Raw genomic sequence first — 19,058 nt, forward strand, 5'->3', positions numbered from 1 at the left:
ACTGACAAAAATGCCGGATTCACCAGTTTTCAAACGCTGCACAACTTGCAGAGAAGTGATGCCGGTATCCAATTGTCACAGAGTCCCTGGGCGATGCTCTGGAACTGCTCCCCATGAAGCCAGTCAGGACTCTGGGGAAGTCTCCTTTTGATGATCTCTGCTGGGAAGGAGTTTCCTGCCCCTGATCAGAGGTGTTCCATAGTGATTTCTCCATCAAGATGAGTTTTAGCCTCAGGTCTCTATGAGCCCAGGATTTGAGTTATTACAATGGACACATTTCTGGGGTATGTGCATCTCCCCCAAGCAACGGACACATTGAGTGTGTCCGTTGGTGTGACGAAGTGGGACTGTTCTTAATGTTTCCTCTGAATAGTGTGGGGGTGCCTCAGTTTCCCCTATGCAGTTCTTAAGTTTCTAGGTGGTGGGGTAAGGGTGTATGATCATTGCAGAGCCCTAGAGGGCAGGAGTGTGCAGAGGTCTGGACACAGAGAATGGCCAACACCCTGTTTCCTGGCAACTGATGACCTGGGCCCTTCCCCCCTGCAAGGTGAGAGCTAAAGGGCTGGAGAACAAAGGAATCAGGTGACCTCCTGGCCCGGGGAAAGGGGAAAGCCTGGAGGAGGAGAGGCTGGAGGGAGTTTCAGTTTGGGGCTGGCTGGGACATGGAGTGAAGTGCAGACGTGGTTGTCTGGCTCACTGCCCCCCAAAATGGACCCAGCTGAGGGATCCAGTTCTCTGCACCTACAAGCTCTGTTTTAGACCATGTTCCTGTCGTCTAATAAACCTCTGTTTTACTGGCTGGCTGAGAGTCCCGTCTGACTGCGGAGTTGGGGGGCAGGACCCTCTGGCTTCCCCAGGACCCCGCCTGGGCGGACTCGCTGTGGGAAGCGTACGGAGGGGCAGAGGATGCTGAATGCTCCGAGGTCAGACCCCTGGAAGGTGGAAGCTGTGTGAGCTGTGTGTCCTGAAGACAGGCTGCTCACAGAAAGGCATTTTAATGGCAAGGTCTCCTGAGACCCATTCCTCAAAAAAAAAAAAAAAAAAAAAAATGGCAAGAAAACAAGCATCCTCATTACCTCACAGAGAGCAGAACAAAAGGAAATGGTCTCCCACCAGATTGCTCTCCTTGGTGTCGACCACACAGCTGATCAGCACTTAAAACTCTCCGGGAACCTCCAGCACCACCTGTGCAGTGGCCTCTGCCGAAACACAGTGCTCCTGTGCAGAGTCGAGGGGCTCTAAGCCTACGTCCTCCATCAAGGCACCATTGATGACGCTGAAGGAGACAGCACCGACAGCCATTCTGCCGACTATGCCGCCTCCCACTGTTACTATTACAATGGCGCCAACAAAGACCACAACAGCATCGGCACCGACTGCTACATCATCAACACAATCGGCACCGACCTCATTGGCACTGAAGCTCCTGGTGCTACACCATTTTCTGCGCCAGAAAGATCTATTTATATCATACTGGAGTCCCCACTTCTGGATGTCGAGGGCTCCCCGGTGCGCGTGGTACCGGAGCAACCATTATCTTTGATAGCCCCTCCAATCTCAAGTGAAGAGGACAACAAGGAAAAAGGGATGTTCTCACCTCACTAGTCCTCCCCGAACAGAACACCTATGATAGCTGGACCACTATGATCAAGGCCCACATAGGGGCACGAAATACAACCATGGTATTGGCATCCATGGATGGGACCACCCATGCCTTTCCCCATGAACTGGCCATATTGGGACCCATGGGGGTCTTACAGAAGACACTTCAGCAGACCCCCCAGCCCACATAGGAAAGGCATTAGATTTCCACCTTCACCATCTGTCAAGGTTCCTTCCCCACTCTGAACTCTAGGGTACAGATGTGAAGACCTGCATGAAAACCTCCTAAGCTTACTTTTACCAGCTTAGGTTAAAACTTCCCCAAGGTACAAACTATTTTACCTTTTGCCCTTGGACTTTCGCTGCCACCACCAAACGTCTTACCGGGTTTATTATTGGGAAAGAGTCGTTTGGAAACGTCTTTCCCCCCCAAAATCCTCACCGAAACCTTGCACCCCCCTTCCTGGGGAAGGTTTGATAAAAATCCTCACCAATTTGCATAGGTGACCACAGATCCAAACCCTTGGATCTTAAGAACAATGAAAAAAGCATTCAGTTTCTTACTAGAATAATTTTAATAGAAGAAAAAGTAAAAAGAATCACCTTTGTAAAATCAGGATGGTAAATACCTTCCAGGGTAACCAGATTCAAAACGTAGAGAATCCCTCTAGGCAAAACCTTAAGTTACAAAAAGATCCAAAGACAGGAATATATATTCCATTCAGCACAGCTTATTTTCTCAGCCATTTAAAGAAATCATAATCTAACACATATCTAGCTAGATTACTTACTAAATTCTAAGACTCCATTCCTGTTCTGTCCCCAGCAAAAGCATCACACAGACAGACCCAGACCCTTTGTTTCTCTTCCCCCTCCCCCCACCTTCCAGCTTTGAAAGTATCTTGTCTCCTCACTGGTCATTGTGGTCAGGTGCCAGCGAGGTTATCCTAGCTTCTTAACCCTTTACAGGTGAAAGGGCTTTTCCTCTGGCCAGGAGGGATTTTAAAGGTGTTTACCCTTCCCTTGATATTTATGACACCGTCGGAGACTTTAACAACTGATCCAAGGGAGGATCCCGTAGAAGAACAAGAAGAGTGTCTTGCACATGACACTTCGCCAAACATTAATAACACATCCTCCTCTCCAGATGAGGCAATAATGCCCCCATCCCCAACCACCGCCGATGACAGCAACGACTTTCAGGACTTGTTCAAAAGGGTGGATGATGAACTAAAAATTCCTCTCGAAGAACTACTGGAAGCCCAACATGTATTACTGGACATTTTGCAGACATCTTCACCATCCAACCACCATACCACTTACCTGCAAGAGGGCTCACAAAAAATACTACATCCCCTCAAAGGGAACTGAATTTTTATTCACCCATCTAGCTCCCAACTACTGGTTGTGGAGGCAGCCAGCCAGAGAGGGAAACAACAGCACAACTGATAAGGGCAGTAAGAGGTCGGACTTATTTGGCCGCAAAGTATATTCTTCCTCCACTCTCCAATTTAGGTGGCAAACTGTGTGGCACTACTAGCCAGGTATAACCACAGAAACTGTGCAAAATTTTTGGACTTTATTAATGATATACCTGAGGAAAAAGAGACCAATTTAAATCACTGGTCTCAGAAGGGTAGCGAGGACAGACCTGCAGGCATCCCTAGATGTAGCAGACACAGCTACTAGATCTACTGCTACTGCTGTGGTCATGCGATGGGCGTCGTGGTTGAACTCTTCAGGGTTACCCCAAGAAATACAATCTACAGACGAAGCCCTCCCATTTGATGGTGAAAAGCTCTTTGCAGCCAATCAAGTGCTGCACATCATGAAAGATTCACAGGTGACTCTTCGATCCCTAGGCATTTACATACCATCCACAAAAAGGAGGACAAAATAGGTATCAGTCGTACCAGAGGAACAGATACTCACCATATCCACAACAACATCAGTGATCATACGAACAACAAAGACAGAGACAAAGACTCCAAAGATGCAGCGCCCCGAACTCCATCCAACCAGAAAATTTGAAGCCTTGATTGAGGGTCTGAAGGACCTCCCCCATGCTACAGTGCTGACATCATCCATCCATCCATCTGGAGACCGTCTACTCCCCTTCTAACTGAGATGATCTTCCATCACCATGGACAAATGGGCCCTAGAAGTCACCCACACGGGCTATGCCATCCTCTTAGTTTCTATACACCCCCACCCACTCCCCATCCCCCTCCCTCTTCAGAGACCCCTCTCATGAGCACCTACTACGACGAGATAGATCACTATCTACAACTAAGTGCAGTGGAAGTAGTTCCCACTCAGCACAGGGGAAGGGTTTCTATTCCCACTATTTTGTAACACAGAAGAAAAACGGGAGATGGCGACTTATCCTGGATCTCAGACTACCAAACAAGTTTGTGAGAAAACAAAAGTTCAAGATGGTCACCTTAGCAACAATAACACCAGCACTGGAACAGGGGGACTGGTTTTCAGCCCTTGCCCTGGAAGATGCTTATTTTCATGTTACAATCCGCTCACAGATTTATCCTAGCAGATTTACACGAACCACTACCAATGCAAAGTCTGACCCTTTGATCTATCAACGGCACCTCAAATCTTTTCCAAAATTCTCACGGTGGCAGCGGCACACCTAAGAAAACGAGGAATAATAATATTCCCTTACCTGAACGACTGCCTTCTAAAATCGCACAGTCGAATAGACGCCATCCAGACTACCCGACAGACAATAGACTTCTTCCAGAGTCTAGGCCTACAAATAAACAAGAACAAGTCAACCCTAGAGCCCGTCCAACAACTAGAATTTATCAGTGCTTACCTCGACTCAATGGAAGCAAAAGCCTCCCTAGATTCAACACAGTATCCAACCTCATATCTGTAGTAATGAGCAGCCCATATATATCAGCCCACATCTGCCTCCAACTTCTAGGTCACATGGCAGCATACACATGCATGGTGAAACATGCACAATTACATATGCAATGCCTTCAGGGATGGCTATGAACCATCTACGGGCCCCACAAACATGGCCTAAACAGACGATTCACAGTGCCACTCAAAGTCAAGGAATCCCTAGAATGGTGGACACAACCCAACAATGTGTGGTCAGGAATCCTGTTCACACAGGAGCCACCATCCCAAATGCTCACAACAGATGCCTCCCATAGGGTGGGGAGCCCACATGTTATAACACACAATTCAGGGACAGTGGTCCCCCAACAAAACATGGCTACACATAAATCTGTTGGAGCTCCGTGCAGTTCGCAATGCTTGTCTATATTTCCTACCGCTACTAAGGAACCAGAACATAAGAGTAATGACCAACAACATTGCATGCATGTTCTACATAAACAGACAGGGAGGGGCCCGATCACTAGGCACCAAAGCCATAAAATTATGGAACTGGTGCATCCATCACAATATCAACATCTCTGCCTAGATCCCAGAACACCACAGCAGACAATTTACCCATGATCATGAATGGGAGATGAACAAGGAGATATTAGAGAACATACTCCAACAATGGGGGCACCCAGTGATAGATCGCTTTGCGACAGCCCAAAACTGCAAATGCCCGCGATTCTGCTTGAGAGCAGGTTTGGGAACATGATCGATGGGGGATGCATTCCTAATCACATGGAACGCATCTCTCCCATACGCATTCCCACCCCTACCTCCATTATTGAAGGTGATACAGAAAATAAAGACAGACAAAGCGAGAGTCATCCTGATAGCCCTCACATGGCCAAGACAGACCTGGTATCCCTTCGTAACACGGATGGCAGCATGTGCTCCAATCACTCTCCTGCTTCACACGGACCTTCTAACACAGCACGAGGATCAGATTCTCCATCCAAACCTAGAGATGCTCCACCTGAAAGCATGGCTCCTCCATGGTTCACTCAGGATGAATCAGGGTGTTCGGAACAAGTAAAACAAGTACTATTACACAATAGGAAATCTACTATCATACGGCTTACCTACAGAAATGGAAGAGATTCACTGAGTGGTGCAACACCAAATAAATCTCACCGGTGTCAGCACCTCTTCCACTGATACTAGATTCCATTCTCAAGTTAAAAAACACTGGCCTATCCATAAGTTTGACCAAAGTGCACCTCGCAGTTATCACTGCCTTTCACCAAAAAATCGATGACAGAACAATATTTGCACATCCAATCACTAAATGATTTCTCAGGGGCATAGAAACAATCTACCCAGAAGTGCGTCCACCTACACTATCTTGGGACCTAAACTTAGTTTTAAAAGGTTTCAGAGTAACAGCCGTGTTAGTCTGTATTCGCAAAAAGAAAAGGAGTACTTGTGGCACCTTAGAGACTAACCAATTTATTTGAGCATGAGCTTTTGTGAGCCACAGCTCACTTCATCGGATGCATCCGATGAAGTGAGCTGTGGCTCACGAAAGCTCATGCTCAAATAAATTGGTTAGTCTCTAAGGTGCCACAAGTACTCCTTTTCTTTTTAGTTTTAAAAGGTCTCACTAGAACACCATTCGAACCCTTGGTGACCTGTTCCCCAGCACACTATCCATAAAGTTTGCATTTTTAATAGCAATCACATCGGCTCGATGCGTGGGAGAAATAGGGGCTCTCATGGCAGACCCCCCATATACTATTTTTTTTTTAAACACAAAGTCACATTAAGGACCCATCCAAAATTCGTTCCTAAGATGATACCGTCCTTCCATATAAATCAACCAAGACATCTCCCAGCATTCTTTCCCAAACCCCGTGAGAACGCACTTGCAGCTGTCATGCACACCTTGGACATTAGATGAGCTTTAGCATTCTATCTAGACAGAACCAAATCCCCCAAACTCTTCATCTCCACCACGGAATGGTCCAAAGGAAACCCCATATCCTCCCAGAGAGACTCAAAATGGATATCTGGTTGCCAACTAAAGGGTATACAAACACCAGTGGGAACCAGATCACACTCTACCAGATCAATAGCATCATCAGTAGCATTTCTGCACAATGTCCCTCTCATAGGCATATGTAAAGCTGCTACCTGGGCCTCCAAACGCACCTTTGTGAAACACTACGCAGTTACACAGGGTCCAGAAGCAGACACCTGGCTAGGCCTAGCAGTGCCATCCTCAATTAACCAACCAACTCCAAGCTCCTTCTGTCCTAAGGAGGGCACTGCTCTACAGTCACCTGGAGTGGTGCACCCACAGCGACAGCACTCAAAGCAGAAGAGAAGGTCAGTCACCTTGTGCAGTAACTGAGATTCTTCGAGATGTCTCCACTACGCTCCCTCCACTCCTCTACTTGGGAGTTCGATACAGGACTCTGCGGTAGAGACAGAACTGTGGGGTCCCGGCCGTGCGCGCTAGAGGAGGTGCTAATGGCATCGTGAGGCAAACACCACACACGCACGACCCATATGGGTACTGCCACTAAACCTCTCTGAGCAAAGGCGCAGGGATGCACCCCAGGGACACACATCTTGAAGAACCTCAGTGGTGGCACAGGGTGAGTAACCTTCTCTTTCCTTTGCTGAGGCCAGCAGCTCTGTCCCAGGCAGCAGGGTCAGGAGGAGACTGGGCCACTTCCAGGTGCTCTGTGGGAAGATCTACACTGGGAGGAGGCAGCGGTTGCCCTGGATCTGCCTGAACTTTGGGAGCTGATGCTGTTTAGCGATGCCCCATGCTCTGCAGGAGCTGAGGGCTCTCTCTGAGCCAGGTCCCAGAACAACCCACCCTGGGAGGCTTGGCCTGGCACCGGGGCTCTTGGGGATGGCAGGCGGCATTTCCAAACCCAGGTGAGCCGGAGCCCTGAGGACAAAGGCTCCCCACCGTGAAAATGCTCTTTGGGCTAATTACCCTGGAGCTTCCCCCGGCCCCTCTGCACAGCTTGGCCCTGCCCCGCTGGGGAGGAGATGGAGGGAGAGTGGCTCTGGCTTTTCCTGGAGCCCATGTGACACCAGGGGCTGTGGGATCAGCTCTGGGCAGCCCTGAAGTCTCTGGGCAGTGCGCAGACCAGTACACCAGGCACCACCTGGCCCGGGGAAAGCCTGGGAGAAGCTGCAGGGGTGCAGAGCCCTGTGCTATGCTGTGCAGCCATCAGGGCAAGGTGAGGCTGCTGCCATTTCCCCCACCCTGGGTATAGCCTAGTATCAGCCCCACTGCGGTGTGAGCGGGCCGGGGACGTGGGCCCAGGTTAGCCAAGCCTCCCCGGTGGCCCAGCACGGGCACCACCCCGCAGTGGAACCACAGAGAGTGCTAACCCCTGGCTGTCTTCGCTTCCAGGTACCTGTACAAGCTCAAGGACCTGCACGTCAGCTACGAAAACTACACCGAGGCGGCCTACACCCTGCTGCTGCACGCGCGGCTCCTCAAGGTACAGGGGGAGGGGACCTGCTGCTGCACGCGCGGCTCCTCAGGGCATGGGGGGACCCTGCTGCTGTGCGTGTGGCTCCTCATGGTACTGGGCCGGGGGGCACCCTGCTTTCTCTTCGAGAGACCTGTCCCAGCGGCTGCTCCATTTCAGGGAGAGTCTCAGCTCGCAGCATCCGTTCAGCCCCCGTGTGCGTCCTAGGCCTCCTTGTGCCAGACAGCGAGGCTATGTGGGAGTACGCAGGAGAACCGGCCTCTGTTCCTTCTCAACCGCTTTGGCCAGAGATGGATCCCAAATGTGCCTGGGCTTCTGTGCTTCTCTCTGGGACTAGGATGGCACAGTTCAGTACAGTTAGCGTTTGTTAGCTAAGTAGCCATGAGGTTGTTTTTTTCTCCTCACTTCTCCTGCTGGGAGTCTGGTTTCCCTAGCAGGACATTCCTGGCTCACGAGGCCATGCGTGGAACAACAGCCATGCCAAGCATGTCCATTGTGTGCGGGAGCCCCACGTCCCCCAGAAGTGCAGCTTCTACCTGGCCCTCAAGGAAGAACAGGAAGATGAAACTCGGACTGTTCATGATGAAACGCTCCTGTCTGCCAGCATCTGAGTCAGGTCAGGAGAGCCCCCTGTACACCTCTCTCCAGACAGACCCAGTGCCCATCTGCCTTGGCGCAGGCTTCCTCTAAGAGAAGGAAGGGTTTGGGGGCTTCAGGGAAGGCCTCTAAAAAGAGGAACGCGGACTTTCACCCTGAGGAGCCAGCTCTGAAAAAGTCCAGGTCCCCAGCAAGATCCATGCTCTCCGGAGCCTTGACCTCGTGCCTCAGCACGATCGAGTGGAAGGACTCTGCCTCCGGTACAGCTGCAGAGTGCCCGAGCTCAAAGGAGACCGAGCTCTGGCAGGGCCTCAGTACGCTCTGCCAGCAAGGAGGGCAAGCCCAAGCAGTCAAGCTGAGCCTCGCCATCGGTACCTATGACACCCTCGGCACCAAGCAAGCAACAGCATCAGATCCCATGTCCATCAACACCAGTGTGCCCGCCCTCGATGGTACTGTCAGCTTTGAGGCCATCTCCTCGGCTACTGTGTCGGTACTGGTCCCTACCTCTTGATAACGGATGAACCAGGGTCCCTGCACCTCATGGTTACCAAGTGCATCTCAGTACCGAGACCCTGCTCTCTGGACCACTGTCCCTGGTACCACAGGACTCTCCACCGTTTTCGGCAGTTGCTCCTCCACTGGATGAGATGGACGAGGATGAAGGAGACTCAGTCTCCTCTCTTTCCTTTCAGGGGCCTCCAGCATATCCCTTCAGGAACCCATTCGGGGAGAGTCACGGGGAAGATCGGGCTCTGTAACAATGTGGCGTTTGGTGGGACAGAACTGAGAGTATCAATTCAGGACAAATTGCTCAGGGCAGGGCAGTTACACCCCAAAGCTGCAGTTCCTTTACTATTAAGGCACACCAAACCAGCCAGCCAGAGAGGACTTTGGTTTTACTGCACTGGCTAACCAGAAGTCACAAAAGCAATTCCCTTAGACACTCGAATTTCCCAGTATCACCACCAGGGCCACTTGTTATGGGGACAAATGGTTATGAAAACCAATACCCAGTAACAGAACAAAGGTTCCCTCGATCCCAAAGGACCAAGCCCCAGACCCAGGTCAATATACAAGTCAGATCTTACCCACAAATCACGCTGTTGCCAATCCTTTAGAACAGGGTTGGCCAAGCTGTGGCTCCGGAGCCACATGGGCTTTTCAGAAGTTAAAATGCGGCTCCTTGTACAGGCACCGACTCCGGGGCTGGATCTACAGGCACCAGCTTTCCAATGTGCCAGGGGGTGCTCACTGCTCAACCCCTGGCTCTGCCACAGGCCCTGCCCCCACTCCACCCCTTCCCGCCCCCTCCCCTGAGCCTGCCGTGCCCTCGCTCCTTCCCCTACCTCCCCAGAGACTCCTGCATGCCATGAAACAGCTGATCAGGAGGTGAGGGAAGGGAAGGATGGGGCAGGGCTGCCAGTGGGCAGGAGGGGCTGGCAGCGAGGGAGCTGATGGGGGGCTGCTGATGTATTACTGTGGCTCTTTGGCAACGTACATTGGTAAATTCTGGCTCCTTCTTAGGCTCAGGTTGGCCACCTCTCCTTTAGACTCTAAAATCTAAAGGTTTATTCATAAAAAGAAAGAAATATAGATGAGAGCTAGAATTGGTTCAATGGAATCAATTGCATACAGTAATGGCAAAGTTCTTGGTTCAGGTTTGTAGCAGTGATGGAATAAACTGCAGGGTCAAATCAAGTTTCTGGAGAACATCCACAGCTGGGATGGGTCATTCAGTCCTTTATTCAGAGCTTCAGTTTGTAGCAAGGTTCCTCCAGAGGTAAGAAGCAGGACTGAAGACAAGATGGAGGAGATGCAGCTGCCTGTTATAGTCTCTTGCCATGCGGCCTGTGCTTCCTTTGTTCTAAAAACAAGCTGCCCACCACATGACATAGAAAAACATTAGAGTTCTGTCCATAGGCAGGTCCCTGCATACCTTGCTGAGTCACAAGGTGCATCTGCCTTCTCTCAATGAGTCAGTTGTATAGCTGATGGTCCTTAATGGGCCATCAAGCAGGCTAGATAGTGCAGATGCCAAATTGTCTGGGGTGTCACCCAGAAGCATATCACAAGTTTGAAATACAGACAGTATAGAGCCAGTATTTATAACTTTAAATACAAAAATGACACATGCATACAGATAGCATACTCATAACCAGAAACTCATAACCTTTTCATGGACACCTTACGTAACCTCCTTTGTACAAGATTTCGTGCAACTATAGGACCTTGGTTGCAACAATGATCTATACAGTCACAGTTCATGTCTATAACGTCACAGGCTCATTATTAAGAGTGGTGGAACCAACCTTGCATCCCCTCACTTCCATATGGGCTCCCAGTGGCCATACTGGGCCTTCGGGCTGCTTATCAGCAACAACCTGCCAGACCTCTGGTACTGTCTCATAGGGAGTCCAAGTTATTCAAGCAGCCCCATCACAGGAGATGTTTGAGGAGCAGGAAGCTAAGGTGGAGAAGGAGGCCACCTCTCAAACACCTATTTCATCCTTGTCTCCGGATGAGGAAGTTATGCCTCTGCCACCAGCCGTGGCCGATGAAATTCCCAGAAATCAAGACCTCCTAAAGAGGGCAACTGATGCCCTTCAAATTCCACTCAAAGAGGTTAAGGATTTGCAGCGCAAACCTCCCCTTTGATGGATATCCTGCAGTCAGCAACACTTAGAGGTGAAAGTAAGCTGGTACGGTCCAGTACAGTGTACCGGCAAGAGCCAGCATGCTGTGCTGAGCCGGACCGGACCGGCTTCCCCAGGCAAGTGATTTAAAGGGCCCAGGGCCCCTGCAGCAGCCAGAGCCCCAGGCCCTTTAAATCTCCACCCAAGTCCCGGGCTAGCGGCAGCAGCCGGGAGCTCCTGGGGCTCCGTTGGCGATTTAAAGGGCCCGGAGCTCCATTTCAGTAGCAGTGGCTGGAGACCCAGGCCCTTTAAATTGCCCCTGAGCCCCAGGGCTCCCAGACGCCTCTGCAGCTGGAGCCCCGGGGCCTTTAAATCTTGATTTAAAGGGCCCGGGTATTTAAAGGTCCCACTTCTTCCGGTTGAGGACACGCCCCCTTCTCAGGACTGTGGAGTACCGGTAAGTCCTTTAAGTTACTTTCACCCCTGGGAACACCCCCCACGGTGGTGTTACCCATCAACGAGGTGCTCTTGGATCCGGTTATGCTGGTGCAGCAGACACCTGTCACTGTTCCACCCATATGTTACCAGGTGGATAAGGTGCTGTTCCCCTCAAGCATTCTGACTTTTTGTTCTCACACCCTCTTCCTAACTCGCTGGTGGAGGATGCAGTAAAGGAGCGGGGTAGACAGCACTTCTCTAAGGGCCAGTCTACACTAGAACCGCTATGTCAGCACAACTGCACCGCTGCAGCGTGTCTGGTGAAGATGCTCTGTGCTGATGGGAGAGAGCTCCTCCTCTGTGAGAAGCCTAGTTACGTTGGCGGGAGAAGCTCTCCCACCAACGTAGCACTGTCCTAAGGGCCAGTGTAACTTACATCACTCTGGGGGTGGCTTATTCACATGTCAGTTCTACCGAACTATGTGGTGGTGTAGACCTGGCCTAAGTCTGCACTGTATGACAAGCACCCATTGGGCGAAAGGCTAATTCATCAGCAGCCCTGCTATTTAGAATGGCAAGCTATCAGGTGGTCATGGCCAGCTGTAACTTTACAAAAGATAACAGATTGATGGCTTTTATTGAACAGCTGCCACAAGGACACAGGGAGCAATTCCAGGCCATCATCTCCGAGGGTCAGTTGGTGGCCAGAACTGTGTTTCGAGCATCCTTAGATGCTGTGGACACTCTCCTTGGCAATGGCACCAGATTGTTAGGAAGTACAGAACACTGTGGAGAATCTCCCTTGGATGGTCGTAAACTGTTCTGGGAGCCCACGGGTGAGTCCTTGCATGCACTAAAGGACTCTAGGGCTACTCTGCAATCCCTGGGCATGTACACACACCTACAAATAGGAGAAGGTTTAGTAGGTCACAGACTGCCCAGAGATCACATCCTGCTTGTTTTCCAGGTTCCACAGATCCACCAAACTCTCCCGGGACAACTCAGAGATCTCACAGAAACAGGGCTGCCCGACCACCCTCCAGGACCCCCCCAGTCCTTTTCAAAGCAACAGTTTTGATGGGTTCGTCGAGGGTTTGAGTCCTCCCAGATCTCTGGTTTTATGGCTGTGACCTTTGGCCCATCTTCCCCCTTTAGAGATTGTTTTCCCTATTTCCAACATGCTTGGAGGTGGATCACCACAGACCAGTGGGTCATAGAGGGCAGAATATGAGGCTGTGAGATCCATTTTACATTGCTCCTTCCCTCCCAGCCCCCTTCCCCATCCGTCTTCAGAGACCCTCTCACAGGCTTTTACTGAGACAAAAAGTGAAATCTCTCTCATGAGGAGCACTAGCCCTGGTCCTGCCTCCTCACAAGAGCAAAGGATTTTACTCCCAAGTATTTCCTTGTGCCAAAGAGGGATGGAGGGCAGAGACCGATCTAAGACTTCGAGACAAGTTGCTGAGATTTCGGATGTTCAGGTGACTCTGGCAGCTATAATTCCTTCACTGGAGGAGGGGGATTGGTTTTCAGCTGTTGACATGCAAGATTCCTATTTCCATATAGCAATACACCCATTGCACAGGAAATAGCTTCACTTGACCGTAGGCCAGGATCATTTCCAATACCCAGTGATTCCCTGCGGCCTTTCCTCAGCCCAGGGTGTTCTCAGAGGGCCTGGCAGGAGTGGCTGCTTACCTCCAACAAGAAGCAATTGTAGTCTCCCCAGATTTCAGTGGCTGCCTACTCCAGGGCCATTCCTGCGAAGCAGTGCTACCTGGCACCCACCAGCCCTCGCTCTGTTCCAGGGGTTGGGTCTGCAGCTGAATGTCAAATAGTCCCATTAACTATGATATGGCAGATAGTTTACAGGGGCGTATTTGGACTCGTTGACAAGCCGGGGCCTACCTTCCCTTAGACAGGGGCAGCTTGTCAGGTCTGGGATGGGCAATTCCAGGCCACCTTTGGACCACAATAAGGAATGGTCGTCAGCTTCTGGGGCACGTGGCAGCTTGCACCATTGCACCTTTGCCTCTGCTGCTTCCAGGGTTGGCTCAGAACGACCTGTTCTCCAGTCAGAGGCACCCTGGACAGACAGTCGACGGCTCCTGCACAAGTGGATGTCTCCCTTGGCTGGTGGAAGGATCAGCCCAGTGTCTGTGCAGGGATCCGTCTCTGGACTTTAACACCAGACACATCGCTGTGGGCTGGGGACCCACCTCAGTGCCCTTTGACTCTGGGCCGATGGACAGCTCAGGAAACTAGACTGCACATCGATCTGTTGGAGCTCAGGGCTGTCCAGAATGCTGCCCCTGTCAGGGCCATGACAGACAATGCATCATGTGTTCTGTATCAATAAGCAGCAAGACCCCCGCCCTGTGCGCTGAAGCTGTGGAACTGGTGCCTCGCTCATCAGAGCCAGATCTCAGCAGTCTACTTCCCAGGTATTGGGAGCACCACAGCACTACAGATGGGAGCTTGACACCCAAGTTCTCCACAACGTATTCCAACCTGTCCTCTGTTCCATTTGTCTATGAAGGCAGCTTTCTTAGTGGCCATCACTAAGGGTCGGGGAGACTGGTGATTTGGTAGCAGATTCTGTCTTTATGCTGTTCTTCAAGGACAAAGTGTCTTCACGTCACACGCTAAGTTCTTACCTAAGCTTCTGTTAAGGTTCCATCCTGACCAATCCATTGGTCCACCAGGGTTTTTCTGAAGCCACATGGTGCTCTGCAGGAAGCCTGTATTCATACCCTGGAGGTTAGAAGGGCGTTGGCTTTCTACTGAGACAGGACCAAGCGAGTCTCCTAGGCTGTCCGTCTCCTTTGGGGTAGATTGAAGGGCTCCTCGCTCTCTGCTCAGGCTATCGAGATGGCTGTCCGGGTGTGTTAGCACTTGTGAGGATGCTGCAAGCGTTCACCCCCAAGGGGTGCTGCGAGCACATTCACCCGGATCACGGGCAACCGCTCCAGCACTGCTGCAGAACATGCCAGTATCTGACCTCTGCAGGGCTGCTCTGTGGGCTTCAGTGCATTATGTCCTGATCCGTGCCACCAGCACTCGGTTCTGCTGGGCTATCTTCAGTTCTGGACTCCAAAGCTCCCTCCTCCCCTTGGGATATTGCTCGGGAGGCCCCGAAGTGGCATGCTGTGCAGATTGAGAAAGGGGGCTAAGCAATCCCCAGACAGAGGGAGGGAGCGCGCTGAGGAGGAACCAGCTGTGCTGGGTGTATGAAGACAGGGAATTGGAAGCAGGGGGGCTGGGAGAAGGGAGGGGTGTTTGGAACCTGCAGTTACTGTCTGGGGAGGGGGGAGTTGGGAGGCTGGTGAACACAGAGGGGGAGGAAGTCAGCCAGGTAGAAAAGGCTCAGGGAAAGTGGCAGAAAGGCCTGGGCAGGAACTCACCTTGGCTGCTGATTTGAGGGTCCCTGAGCCGAACCTGGAGCAGAGGGGCCCGGGTTCCCCTGCCAGCTGCGGAGAGAGTGGCTCCTGGGCAGCGAATGGGCACATTGCTTGGGACTGTGGGGAGACCCCCCTGGAAGGGGAACCGCGAGTGAGCTGGCCGAGGGCCAAGTCCCAAAGAGGCAGGGCAGCTGCTGGAGTGAGAGAGGGGCTGCAGATCAGGAGAGCAGTGGAGAGACCGGCAGACCTGCAGGAAGGGGCGTTAGCCTCGTAGAGCTAGTCCCCAGAGCGGCCAGCAGGAGACGCTCTCCAGCGTGTGGCAAAGCGCGTCATCACACCCCCTATAGGGATGCTGCTGGAAGAAGAGGAGGTTACTCACATTTTCTTAGAGATGTGGCCCTGTGGGCACGCCAGTCCCCCTCTGTGCCCTCTGCTTCGGGCTGTCCCCAGGGGCATTTAGGCAGGGAAGGAACTGAGAGCGGTTCTCCTGCGCACCCCTGTGCAGCCTCCAGGTCTGGCACGAGGAGGCCGAGGGAGCAGGCATGGGCCCAATGGACACTGAGCTGGGAATTGCCACCCACGGGCTCGGGGGTGCCTGCGCCCTGATGTGAAGCCCCTGCCGGGATAGGCTTATCAGAGAGCCGCAGTCACTGCATGAGGTGAGGAACCTCTTCTGCATGGCCAGCTCCTCCAGGTGGGGGTGGGGGGGATCCTGCTGCTGCATACGTGGCTCCTCAGGGTATGTGGGGGACGGGGACCCTGCTGCTGCACACAGCTTCTCGGGGGACGGGGACCCTGTGGCTGCTTGGGGTTCTGGGAATGGGGGAAGCCCTCTGGGTGCTGGGGGGACAGAGTCAGGGTACCAGACCCAGAGCCCTGGGTGGGGGAGGCGGAGTATTGGACCCAGAGCCCTGGGGGAGTCAGGGGGAGCCCATCTCCTGCTGCTGCATGCCATGTGGGGGGGGGGGCAATGGGTCTGTGGCAACGCGGGGTCTGTGTGCCTCTCCACAGTGGTCAGATGAGCCAAACACAGCCCCCATGCAGGGCTCCCATAGCCAGAGCCTGCACACCCAGCGCCAGCTGAAGGAGGCTCTCTACAACCAGATCATCCACTACTTCGACCAGGGCAAGGTGAGTGCAGGGGGGTGTGACCCAGGGAGACTCCCCCTCTGTACCCCTCTTCCTATGGCCTGTACCCCTTCTGTGCAGCCCATACCCCCTTCCCCATGGGCCCATACCCCTTCCCTGCAGCCTGTACCCCCTTCTCCATGGGCCCATACCTCCCTCCCCATGGCCTGTACCCCCATCCCTGCAGCCCCTCCCCACGGCCCCCTACCCCCTCTCCCTGCGGCCCGTACCCCTCTCCAGCACTGGCCCCAGGAGCTCTGATAGTTTCACCAGTTCTCCTCGTCCCCTGGGGGTCTGGGCACTGCCCCCCTCCAGGTGGGGCCTCCCAGAACATGGGCAGCCACTCAGGTGAGCTGGGTCCCAGCTCAGCCCTGGTGCGGGAGTGCCCCCTGCAGGATGCTGGTGAGACTGCAGCAGCTGCCAGCCCATGGCTCTAGTGGGCCCAGTCCAGCCGCAGCCCTGCCCGGGGGACGAACCGCACCGCGAGGTCACTCCAGGCCTGTCTAGGCCCAACTGCCCCTACTGCGGCCATGCAGCTGCCATCCGCTGCCAAGGCCCGATCCCTGTGGCAGGGATGCCCAGCATCCCATGCCACACTCTCCCCCACAGCCTGGGCCTGGCCTCTCCAGATGGGCTCATCACAACCTCTCCCAGGGCCGGTCCCACAGCACAGCTGGTGGCCCCCTTGGCCTGGCAGAGTGGGGGCAGAACCTGCCCAGGCATTGACCCCTGTGTCCCAGCAGCGGATCAGTGGGTGCTGGAGGCAATGCCCAGAGCAGAGCTGTGTAAGAAACACTCCCAGCCCCGTAGGTAGCCCCTGACTCTGCCCCCCGTCTCCCAGCAGATGTGGGAGGAGGCGATTCACATCTGCAAGGAGCTGGCCGAGCAGTACGAGAGTGAGGTCTTTGAGTACGAAATGCTGAGTGACATCCTGGTGAGTCCCCGGGGGCGCTGCGCCTCGGAACTGGGTGTGCAAGGTGGGCTGCAGGCAGGGACGCTGTCAGCTCGCAGGGACTGGGAGCCCAGGGCTGGGAAGCAGGGGGCTGCAGGTCGGGAGTGAGGGGCACCGACAGAGCTTGGGGGAGCCCATGGCTGGGCTAGCAGGGGGCTGCCGGCTGGGATTGAGGGGCAGCAGCAGGACTGGGATAGGAGGGGACAGTTCTGGGGAGTTGGCAGAGCCGGTCTCCAATCTGGCTCCTCTTGGGTAGTGGCTTTGGGGTGAAACACAGTCTAAGGGGGGTCGGGCCCCATCCTGTGTCTTGTAGCAGCGGGAGGCAAAGTTCTACGAGAACATCTTGAAGGTGCTGCGGCCCAGCCCAGACTACTTCGCCGTGGGCTACTACGGGCAGGGCTTCCCCACGTTCCTGCGGGTAAGAGACCCCCTGCCTCTCCTGGGGCCCATCACAGCCAACCACCCAGCCAGGCCAGCATCCCACCCTCTGCCAGCCCACAGCTGAGCACTGGCATGTGCTCCTGGGCCCCAGATGCCAGGTCGGTGTCGTCCCTTTGACAGCCTTGGGCGAGGGCCCCCTGCTGATGGCCAAGCCCCAGACCCCGCCCTGCTCCTCTCCCCCTGCTGCCCCAGGGATCCTCCTCTGGAAAGTCCCCCACAGCCTGAGACCCCGCAGCCTGGGGACCCTGCCACGACTTCCCTGAGAGAGACTCCAATAGGGTCTGACAGCGGGAAGGGCTGGGATAGTAGGGGAGGGGCCAAGGGGCAATGGCAGAGCAGGGTGTGGGGAGGAGGGTGAGGTAGTGGGGGAGGAGCCAGGCCGGGCCCCCGGCTCCCTGCCAGCGCCAGTTGATTCCTCCCCCACCTGCAATGGGCCAAGCTGGCCCCACATCCCCCACCAGCACCAGCTGGTGCCCCCCACCCACGCTAGGCCCGGCCATTTCAGCAGGGCTGAGCCAGGCAGGCACAGCCCTCATGGGACAGGAGGACAGGGACACTGACCTTTCCCCCCACCCCCCAGAACAAGGTTTTCATTTACCGAGGCAAGGAGTATGAGCGCCGGGAGGACTTTGAAATGCGGCTGTTGACCCCCTTCCCCTACGCTGAGAAGCTGCAGACCACGTCACCGCCGGAGCAGGATGTCACCGACTCACCGGGCCAGTGTATCCTCCCTGTATCTAGGGAGGGGACGGGGCTGTCCCGGTTCTGCGGCCAAGGCCCAGCTGTCTGGTGTCCCAGTGCAACGCACCCACCTCCTGGGTGTGGGATTCTGTCCCGTCTAGTGGCCCCAAAACCACTTAGAGAGAGAAAAACTGTGGCTGCTAGAGCCTTAGCCAAGAGCCAGGTGGCTCTTAGCTCATGGGGTAGAAGCTCATGCACTAAGCTCCAGAGGTCCCTGGTTCGATCCCGCCTGCCAACGACCGGGGTCTGTTGGTGTTACACGGGCACTGGAGTCTGGCAGAGTGTGTCCCCCGCCCCAAGCGCACCCCGCATAGGCCCTCCCCTCCCGCGAGCGCACCCCGCGTAGGCCAGAGTGTGCCCCACCGTGGGGCTTCCATTGTGCAGGAGTCCCAGCATGGGTCTTGCTGGGTGTGTTGGGCGCAGGGGTCCTGTGGGCCTCCCCAGCAGGGCTCAGCCTGGGACAGATCCGTGCTCTGGCTGCTCCTTCACTCGGCCAAGATATCCAGTGCTTCACCGTGCAGCCCGTGGAGGAGGCCAGGGACCGATTCAGGGGCAGGAATGTCCCCGAGCAGATAGTCAAGTGAGTGCCCAGGGCCCAGAACCCCCAAGGAGGGCATGCCAGTGCCCCCCCAGTACAGCCTTGGTGCCAGGAAGGATGCTTGGGGGCTTGAGTCCCCAGGCATGGGGAGGTGGTTCCCCAGGAGGGGGGTGGGAGGGGTTTTCCCCGGGCATGGGGGGCAATTCCCCAGGG

At 54.1% G+C, this 19,058-nt stretch overlaps 1 protein-coding gene across 1 annotated transcript in view; it reads left to right on the forward strand.

Annotated features, from left to right (window-relative positions):
• LOC311519314 (dedicator of cytokinesis protein 2-like) overlaps positions 1-19,058 on the forward strand; it is a 338,844-nt gene that overhangs the window by 303,330 nt on the left and 16,456 nt on the right. The window contains exons 38-43 of the mRNA XM_084625731.1: positions 7,892-7,982; positions 16,057-16,176; positions 17,018-17,107; positions 17,439-17,543; positions 18,147-18,288; positions 18,806-18,887. Coding sequence (XP_084481857.1) covers positions 7,892-7,982; positions 16,057-16,176; positions 17,018-17,107; positions 17,439-17,543; positions 18,147-18,288; positions 18,806-18,887 — 630 coding nt within the window. The remainder of the gene's footprint in view (positions 1-7,891; positions 7,983-16,056; positions 16,177-17,017; positions 17,108-17,438; positions 17,544-18,146; positions 18,289-18,805; positions 18,888-19,058) is intronic.

The sequence above is a fragment of the Lepidochelys olivacea genome (genome assembly GCF_965140295.1).
Source record: "Lepidochelys olivacea isolate rLepOli2 genome assembly, chromosome: 4".
NCBI classification, from domain to species: Eukaryota; Metazoa; Chordata; order Testudines; family Cheloniidae; genus Lepidochelys; species Lepidochelys olivacea.